The sequence below is a fragment of the Lepeophtheirus salmonis genome, chromosome 6 (assembly GCF_016086655.4).
Source record: "Lepeophtheirus salmonis chromosome 6, UVic_Lsal_1.4, whole genome shotgun sequence".
NCBI lineage: Eukaryota > Metazoa > Arthropoda > Copepoda > Siphonostomatoida > Caligidae > Lepeophtheirus > Lepeophtheirus salmonis.
In genome coordinates this window covers 1162136-1171743 of record NC_052136.2, presented here as the reverse complement: position 1 = coordinate 1171743, position 9608 = coordinate 1162136, and the positions used below count along the sequence as shown (strand labels likewise).

The window sequence follows — 9608 nt, the reverse complement described above, 5'->3', positions numbered from 1 at the left end:
TTTAAGATATATTTTATACTAAAAATTGGAAAACACCATAATTCATGATTAAAAAAATGAAGCTTCCAGGCTTAGTTATCTAAAGTTAATATTGAGATTTGGGTTAAACAAGGTGTATTTCTATTAACAATTTGGCGTTCAACCCAGGATATATAGTCCAATTTTTAAACAAAATCCATCCATTACAGGCCCTCCAAGGGAGTACGGGCTTGGACAAATGTGCCTACTTAAACTGATCTTAGTTTTGGCTCATAAATACTTTATAAAACATAATAAAGTACGTTTATCATACTTAAATAATGTGAATAGGAATGATTAATTAAAAAGTATAATGGATACAATTGTTTCTCAAATGAGTTTAATAAGGAAGTCTATAGCTAAGTATAGATCAAGGTATAGATTTCCTTGATTATAGTAAGAATAATGAAATATTAATAGATTTTCTTTGATGGGATAAATATATTTGGTACCCTTGGCAATGGCTTCCTTTTTTTTCCTTTAAATATATGGGAAATAAATGACGTCATAGGTCTATTTTGAGCCAATGAGGAAGGAGAAGAGAGAGGGAAAAGGGGGAGAAGTGATTTTTGAGTAGAGTTCTGTCTTTTTCTCTGAGGAAGAAAGAAAAGAAGAGAGTCTTGTCAAGCGCCGTAAGTGGATCCAGACCAGTGGGGCTGCAGTAAGAAAAGTTTGAAACGAGGAATATGACGACCACCGGGGTTACAACTTGGGAATTTTGGTCGTCTTGGGACCGGAATGGAAAGTCGGAGTTGTGAGTTTATGCTGCTGCTGCTGATGTTAATTTATGATGTCCACGGCGGGATTCTGCTTTGATTTTCTAGCCAAAAGACGTTTCGAAGCTTCTTAGAGGGAGACGGCGGGGAAAAGGAGATTTACTCTCTTAAAAATGTGGAAAACTTGAAGAGGCTCATCTATGAGCTCATTTGGAAGTATTTAAAAGGGACTCTGAAGAGAGATCAGGTGCTTAATGCATTTTCCGAAATGGTTAGTAGATCGTAATCCCTGAATATCCTTGACATCTTACTGTTGCAATGTTTATTTCTTGTAGATCGGGTATCACAAAGAGGTCGCGAGTCTCATCTGTGACATTCTGGGAGTGGTGGACCTGGAAACGAATCAAAGAGAGGAGCGGGATCGCTATGATGGGCTCTTACATGATGCAGAGCGATATCTATCTGAAGGCATTCTCAAAGAGCGCCTCGAAATTGAGACCTTGGGCGAAAGCGGCATTCTCAAAAACTCGAAAAAGTTTTTTTCAACTGTCATAAAGCTTAAAACTAAATTATTGTAAGTCTCTTTTCTTGCCTTGAAGGTCTAAACATCACTAAAATCCTTCTTTTTTTATTCAACAGCTATAAACAACAAAAATTCAATCTGTTTCGTGAGGAATGTGAGGGCTATAGTAAACTTATCACGGAGCTGAATCAGGATTTGTCTTCAACTTCTCCTGCACAAGTGTTAGAAGTCGTTAAAAGCATTATTGGTTATTTTAATCTTGATCCAAATCGAGTATTGGATATCATTATTGAGTCCTTTGAAACCCAAACGGATGAAGTGGAATTTTATGTATCTCTCATACGCGAGTATACACCAGATGAACGTACCTTGAATGAGCTCTTAGGATTTAAATTTCAATTTTATATTAAACAAGAGGTTTGTTTCTGAATTCCATCCCTTCTCTCACTTCTTTTGACGAAGGAAAATTCAAGCCACACAAAAAAAATCCCAAACCTTAATTTATCTACTATTCAGAATTGTGTTCCGGAGTCGCTATTCAAAGTCACGGCCCTACTCATTCAACATAAGATCCTCATACTCGAAACCATTTATGACCTGCTTGGACCAGAGGATTCTCAAATATTCAAGGATGCTGAAAGTGAATTGAAGTCGGCTCGAGAGTTTGTTCGTAAAAGCGTCGTTGTTTCCACCAACAAAACAGAAGAAATAGATTTAATTGATAGTTCAAGCATTGTAATTTAGCATTGTCCCTCTTCCAGAAAATTTATTTATAAAATGTATATTTTTTTTTATCATTCTTCAGGTTCCGGCTAATCAAAAATTTGGATTACTTGAGGCACTTATTCACGTTGGAGCATGGAGTGAGGCAGAAATAATAATATCTCAACTTCCGACATATTATTCCGTTTCGCAGCCAAAGATATCGCATGCTCTTTGTCGGCTTGTACATACAACTATTGAGCCTTTGAATAGGAGGTGCGTATGATTTTTTTTTTTTTAATGAAGAACATCGTTCATAAAATAAAATAAGAAAATTAGACTCAAATAATTTCTGCCTTTTCCTTCTTGTGCAGCTTTTTTTATTCATGAATTGAAATTTCATTTAAATATTATAGATACGGAGGTATGTCGTCTAGATTACGCTACACGAAGTATGCACCATTGAAAAATAATGAGGCTCCGAAACCTTGTGAAACATTTGAGGACTTTCAAACGGTAGCCATGCCCATGTTACTAGCTCTTGGACCTCATGCCTACACAGATCCTATTTTACTTTACAAAGCATTGAGGATCATTAAATTTTCATTGGGAATCGTAAGATATATGTTTCTTGTATATTTTTAATAATGATTAATTTTCTATCCTTCATCGGTATTTAGTGTTGTGTCAGCTCGAACAATTATCCACTCGACTCAAATATTGAGTCGATTTTCTAATTCGAAAAAACGTGAATCGACTTCTTATTTTTCTAGAGTTGGCTTGATTATTGTAATCACACTAACCATCATCAAATGTACTAAGTTTCGTGTCGCTCTGAGTGATTTATAAATATTCATAATTTAACCTATAACTTTATAGATTGTTAACAAGGAGTTTTAAGACACTTTCTAGCAACTTGAAGGATTCCAAATAATAAATGTGGTAGCCTTATGAGACGTTGTCGTTATATGTGGTTTCCTAACTCGGCTTAAGATGCAATTTCTATGATATACAGGGTGAGGACTCAAAAATTAGAATCCTCTTCGAGGACGTCTAGCCTCAGTTCTAAAAGTTTGACAAATTTGTACTTTTTGCAATTCGGAAAAATTGACAAAAAGCTACAACTTAATGTTTGCTTTGTTTATGAGATTCATGAGATTAAAAATGTCCGAGCAACAAGCAAAACAGCAGAGGGTGTGGGCTCTCCTCCGTGCACAAAGTGATCCCAGAGGATCTCCATTATCAACGTGGCTACCGCGTACAACATCAGGAAGGCGATAAACAATTCTGACACGGTCTCCTGGAAATTAAGAAGGACCCGACGAAGTCCATGAGAAAGGTGGCGAACGAGATGGACATCGACCTCAAGACCATCAGGAAAACCATCAACGAAGACCTGGGCGGAAGAGCCCAGGTCTTCCCCCGTACCCGTGCGAATGCAGCATTTCTGCAGGGAGAACATGGCTGCTTTCTAGCTGGAAGAATTCTGGTCTTCGTCCTCACACGACGTGATCCCCCTGGATTTATCTGTTTCGAGAGTCTTGGAGGGCAATACTTCTCAGCTGAATATCGATACCACGTGATCACGGAGGAGTGGAACAACTTCGTCATTCAGAATTGAAAAAAAGTGTAGGAAATTGTTAATTACGAAATTTTACTTTAAAAGTTTGCCATAAAAATGACACAAAATAAAAATATGGAGAAGTGAAAACGGCTTATCAAATTTCCTAATTTTTGAGTTCTTGCCCTGTATGAAGAATATTATGGGTATTGTGTGACTACCCCTAGCCAAGAAACAAGTTCCATTCATTTTATGCCTTTTCCAACCTATAGAACTCAACCTCTTTATATATATCAATCCTCAGCATATGAACACTATATATATATATTTATTTATAGTGTTCATATATATATAAATATATTATAGCACCTCTCTTTATGCGGTCTGCTGGCATCAAATGATCCCACTCAAGTTTCAAGACTATGCTGGCCAACAAAAGAATGATGTTTTTGTCTGTTCTAATTAATATAGCTGAAATACAGGCATCAACTTTCTGTAAAACTTCAAAAATATGCCTGAGTACATGTTTGAACAAGTAAAAATCTGTGTAACTGGTTTAGGATAATTAAAAAGACCATGGCTCCAAAACTTTGTTTAGACGTAGTGCTTAATAAGGTACACAGTTTTTGGAAAACTAGGTTTGAATATTAGATAATATTTTACGACAAATTCAAGATGCTGTCAAAAATGGATTAATGAAGACATTTTTCATCAATGAAAAACTAAGACAACATTGAGAGAATGAAACAGTCAATCTATAGCTGAAAATTATTATTGATTTTGTCTTTTACTTTTTTTTCTTATCTTATTTATTGGGTCAAGTGGATCCTTATCGACTTGACACAACACTATCGGTATTTCGCCAATCTGCCCAATAGTGTTTTTAAACTCTCTCTCATCATCCATATTTAATTTTTAGTCTGTCGAGGAGAATGGAAGGCATTTAATGAAAAATAGTGACCCAAAGTCTTCTGTTCTATACTATGATGCACTCACAATTATGGATGAAGTATTTTTGCCCTCTTTATCCTTGATGGACTGCAACTGTGGTCTTGCAGAGGAAATTTGGACAGTTCTTAAAGTTTATCCTTATCATTTCCGATATCGTTTGTTTGGCCAATGGAAAAATGAAACTTTTAATATTCATCCATTACTTTTGCGAAAAAAAGCTAATATTCAAAAAAGTATTAAGAGAATCATGCAACGTCTAAGTAAGGAAAATGTAAAACCTGTTTCGCGTCAACTTGGGAAGCTCACTCATTCTAGTCCTGGTCTTTTATTTGATTATGTAAGATTGAGTTTTAATTACTAAGGTGTTTTTACGTTAATGTCCTTTATATATTTAGATATTATCTCAAATTCAATTATACGATAACTTAATTGGTCCTGTAGTTGATGCCCTTAAGTATTTAACAAATTTGAGCTTTGACGTTCTTGGTTATTCAATTATTGAAGCGTTAAATAATCCAGATAAAGATAAGAGTAAACATGACGGAACTAGTATTTCCTCTTGGTCTCAGTCATTGTCTAATTTTTGCGGCTCTGTATTTAAAAAGTATAACATAGAACTCACGGGAATTCTTCAATATGTTGCCAATCAATTAAAAAGTAAGAAGAGTTTAGATTTATTGATAATGAAAGAAATTGTTCTGAAGATGTCTGGGATCGAAGCAGCTGAAGAAATGACCAATGAACAGATAGACGCGATGGCTGGTATATAAAAGTTAACTTTTGATAGTATAATTTATTTAATGGTATTCATCTATAGGCGGAGAGATTTTGCGATCTGAGGCGGGTTCTTTTAGTCAAGTCAAAAATACAAAAAAAAGTTCTCAGCGGCTCAAAGATGCACTAATTGATAATAATCTAGCAGTTCCTATCTGCTTGTTAATGGCACAACAGCGTAATTGTGTCGTCTATCACGAAACAGAGGATTCGCACCTTAAGCTTGTTGGGATATTATTTGACCAGGTGAGTGCAAATTCATATATTAGTATATTGATCTTTAATTTTTAATTTCAGTGTCAAGATACGTTGGTTCAATTTGGAACATTTCTAGCGTGTAATATGTCCATTGACGATTATACCAGGCGTTTACCACGAATGCACGAACTTCTTACTCAATTTCATGTCAACTCTGATTTGGCCTTTTTTCTGGCTAGGCCTATGTTCAATCATAAAATATCATTAAAATTTGAAGAATTAAAAAAGCAGCAAAAAGACTGGAAAAATAAGTCTACATCAGAAAAGTCACGCATTCATGCAGATGCCGCTATCATGGTATGTTACTTATTACCCCGAATGAAAAAAAGTAATAACCATATTACTCTTGTCATATACATATTTTCTTCTTTCAGGTTATGGAGCCAGTTATAGACGCTATTCGTCCCCTTCATCCTTCTAAAATATGGGAAGATATTTCACCTCAGTTTTTGACAACTTTCTGGTCATTAACGATGTATGATTTATTTGTTCCGGAAAAAGTTTACGAAAAGGAGGTAGCAAAGCTCAAGGCTGCTCCAGCAAAAATTGACGAAAATAAGGATTATAACTCTACACGAAGGAAAAAGGAGAAGGAGCGCATTTTAAATCATATGGAGAAGCTTATGGAAGAAGAGAAGAAACAAAGGGAACATGTAGAAAGAGTGATGACTAGGCTAAGAGAGGAGCGTGATACTTGGTTTTTGACAAGAACCGTCAGATTGGCGAAGAATGAAACAATCACAACTTTTCTTCAGCTTTGTCTCTTTCCTCGTTGTATATTCACGTCGAGTGATGCTATTTATTGTGCAAAATTTGTCCAAGTTATTCATATGCTTAAAACCCCCAATTTCTCAACTTTAATATGTTTTGATCGGGTAAGGAGGATTATTTATTTTGTTCACTTTTCGAATGGAAAAAAAAAGAAAACCAACAATAACTGTACTCTTTTGATTCAGATATTCTGTGACATTACATATACAGTCACATCTTGTACGGAAAACGAGGCTAATAGATATGGTCGTTTCCTTGCTGCAATGTTAGAAATTGTCATGAGGTGGCATTCCGCTAAAGAAGTTTTTGAGAAGGAGTGTGTTGGATACCCAGGTTTTGTAACCAGATTTAGAGTAGCTAATGATGCTCCTGGAAGAGGGAATGCTGCTGGTAATGATACCGTGGACTATGAAAACTATCGTCATGTCTGTCATAAGTGGCATTACAAAATTGCTAAAGCACTTGTTGTTTGCTTGGAATCAAAAGACTATGTTCAGATAAGAAATGCGCTAATTGTTCTCACCAAAATTCTTCCTTATTTCCCTATCATCACAACACTGGCAGGAGTTATTGAGAAGCGTATTGAGAAAGTAATTTAGCTTATATATTCCATTCAATGTAAATGCTTATTGCTCATTCATAAAATGATTAGGTATGTGCAGATGAAAAGGAGCATAGGAAGGATTTATACATCAAAGCAACAAGCTATAGTGGACAACTTAAAGCACGCAAGTCGTCCATGCTGAAGGAGCATGAATTTCATGTCGTGAAAAAGCAGGGCGGTGCCGCGACTACCACTGGAGCAGGTTCTGGAGCTTCACCAATAGAGGCCCCTTCTAATAATACAAGTAAAAAGGAGGGAGAGACAAAAACTGATCGAAAGAGTGCCTCCAAGGAAATGCGTGACTCAAGAGAGAGATCTGAAGATAGAAAATCCTCCAAGAGGGACGGTAGTCGAGATTCCAAGGAAAGAAACGAAAAGGTAATCTTGATTTTTTTTTTTTAATTTCTACTAATTTTTTATCTCTTAATTCTCTTAAGGAAAAGAAAAGAGAAGGAAGCTATGACAGAGTCTCTAGAGAAAGGGATTGGCATGATATGGGACCACCTCAATCCTCCACTCATCATAGGAGAAGTGCTGAACCAAGTGAAGAAAAAGGTAAACATTGTTGATAATTTTGTCTTCCCTTTCCCCATCTTAATCATTATTATTCATCAGACCTTAAGCGTCGTAAAGTGGACGACTCTACAGAAGAGTACAAAGATAAAAGAAGAACAGAAAGATCATCTCGTGAGCGTAGTTCCTCTGAAAAAGAAACTAAGAAGGAGAAAAAATCCGAGACCCAAAGAAAAAGAGTAATGAATACACATTCTACCTTACTTTGAATAATTTGATTCTCGTTAAATATAGGATCGCCCTATTGAAGAAAGTCGGGATGACTCATTAAAAAGACGTAAAGATGTAGAAGAGAAATCCCAACAAAATGGAACCCCAGATTCTGCTGAAAAAAAGCAAAGGACTCCTAGGCGAACAGAAGTTAAAAGTTCCAGAAAATAAATACATTTCCGTCTTGCTATTTTTTTTAATGGTTATCTCTGTCATTTTTCATCAGTTTACGTATTACTTATTACACTTTGAAGTCATTTCCTCAATTATATATATAGATAGATAGATCATGTAATAGAAGTTGAGAAAGATGTTTCATTTATTTGGATGTTTCCATTTATTGTACACATTCTAAGAAAGCGACTGGCTTTTATTGATCCAATAAAAGTCGGGCATACAATTTCATAATTATATACTGAAAGTTGTCTATTTTCAATATTTTTAATACTAATGATTTGTTTGGTATTATATGATACGAGTTTCAATAAACTTAAACTTCAGAACGCTGATCATCGCCTCTTGTTGTTTTGTATCTCTCTTTCCATTGAATTTCCTATATCTTATAGTAATATTCCTCAAACTTTTCCCTATCAGGGTAACATTCAATGTGTATAAAACCTCAAGTCACCTCTGCGTAAAATATGATAAAAAGATGCAATAAAAATGAGATTTCAACCGTTAAGAGAGGCTGTAATTCACCATCAATGGGAGGCTTGAGTCTGTTATGGCGCACATTATTGGCAATTGCCCTACCATGGCAGGGGTGTAGAAGAGGCAGACACGGAGCTCCTTTTACTTGTTATCATGGCCGTGGTACGATGCTAGGGGATGTGAAGATTGTGTGGATCAAAAAGAAAAGTTTATGTCGGCAACTTCCTTAAACGAAATATCTGCTGACAGAGATCACTTATAAAACTATAATTAGTGATATAAATCGTGTGCATTTTTTTGGAACTGGTAATCTGATCGAAGAATGAACTTTCTTTTGCTCAGCTGTTGCCATTATTATTTAACTCCTGTGTAGTTCATTTTTCTAGAACATATTCGAAACTGAAAGGAACATTCGTGTGTGCTCATAGAAAACGGAAAATGATCTTGAGGAGTTATGATTGTGAGTCCTTGTTGGACTCAGACTATAATTGAGAATCGGCATCAGAGTAATTCCTGCCAGTTTATTTCATTATCACAGCTGATCTGATAAAACGGGTGGACAGTTAAGCTGCTCTCTCCCATAACATTCTTCAAAATGTCATGTTGATTTTCGGTTTCTTTTTTTTAACATGACCAAAATACTCACGATTTTCATCACTAACTTAGTTATACCTTGCAGTTGAACAACTTATGCTTTTTATTCAAATGTATGCTCACGAGGAAATCGACTATTTTCGTGTCCCCAACGATGTACACTCCATAGATGAAAATAATGTGACAATGGACGAGAGTGCGGTTTTTTGTAGTTGCTTACTTTTTTTTTCAAAGCTGCAATCATTATTCTTTAATTCTTGTGGAGGGAACATCTAATTATGAAGTGTGTGGGCTCATAACTTGGCGTCATCATTTTGGAAGTCAGCCATCTACCTCGGCAATAACCCCACTTACATAAAAAAAACACATTATATTTTATTGTTAGAGTGATACGGATTGCCGGTAAAAATCCATAGCTATTCACAGACAATTTAATTTTTTGGGAACAAAAATTCAAAAATCCAAAGCTGTTAACAAAAAATGTAATTTTTTGGGAAAAAATTCTCAAATTAAATTTCAAAAATGAAACTATTTGGAAAAAAATTTCAATTATTAAATTTTTGGGAGAAAAATTTCAAATTTTAGCTATTCATAGATCACTAGAGAGACAAAGAAAAGAAACACAAACCCAACTCCGTATCTAGCAATGATATAGGCAAGAATTACTCCGATGTCGATCCTCAATTATACTTCGAGTCCAAC

At 35.4% G+C, this 9608-nt stretch overlaps 1 protein-coding gene across 1 annotated transcript; it reads left to right on the top strand.

Annotated features, from left to right (window-relative positions):
* The first annotated feature begins 543 nt into the window (after positions 1-543).
* On the top strand, positions 544-8170 carry tho2 (THO complex subunit 2-like protein). The gene is made up of 17 exons (XM_040715925.2): positions 544-772; positions 843-1005; positions 1070-1308; positions 1374-1674; positions 1774-1992; positions 2063-2235; positions 2376-2574; positions 4440-4808; positions 4867-5233; positions 5289-5491; positions 5543-5800; positions 5878-6378; positions 6460-6864; positions 6927-7256; positions 7316-7433; positions 7494-7630; positions 7686-8170. Exons 1-17 carry the CDS (start codon positions 705-707, stop codon positions 7830-7832), a joined length of 4197 nt encoding a protein of 1398 aa, XP_040571859.1. The 5' UTR covers positions 544-704; the 3' UTR covers positions 7833-8170.
* The last annotated feature ends 1438 nt before the right edge of the window (positions 8171-9608 follow it).

Excerpts from the sequence above, each read along its gene's own strand:
- tho2 (XM_040715925.2), top strand. The coding sequence starts at position 705 with ATGACGACCACCGGGGTTACAACTTGGGAATTTTGGTCGTCTTGGGAC. Across the intron at positions 4,809-4,866 it reads CTGGTCTTTTATTTGATTAT|ATATTATCTCAAATTCAATT; the intron begins GTAAGATTGAGT and ends TTATATATTTAG. Across the intron at positions 7,257-7,315 it reads CCAAGGAAAGAAACGAAAAG|GAAAAGAAAAGAGAAGGAAG; the intron begins GTAATCTTGATT and ends AATTCTCTTAAG.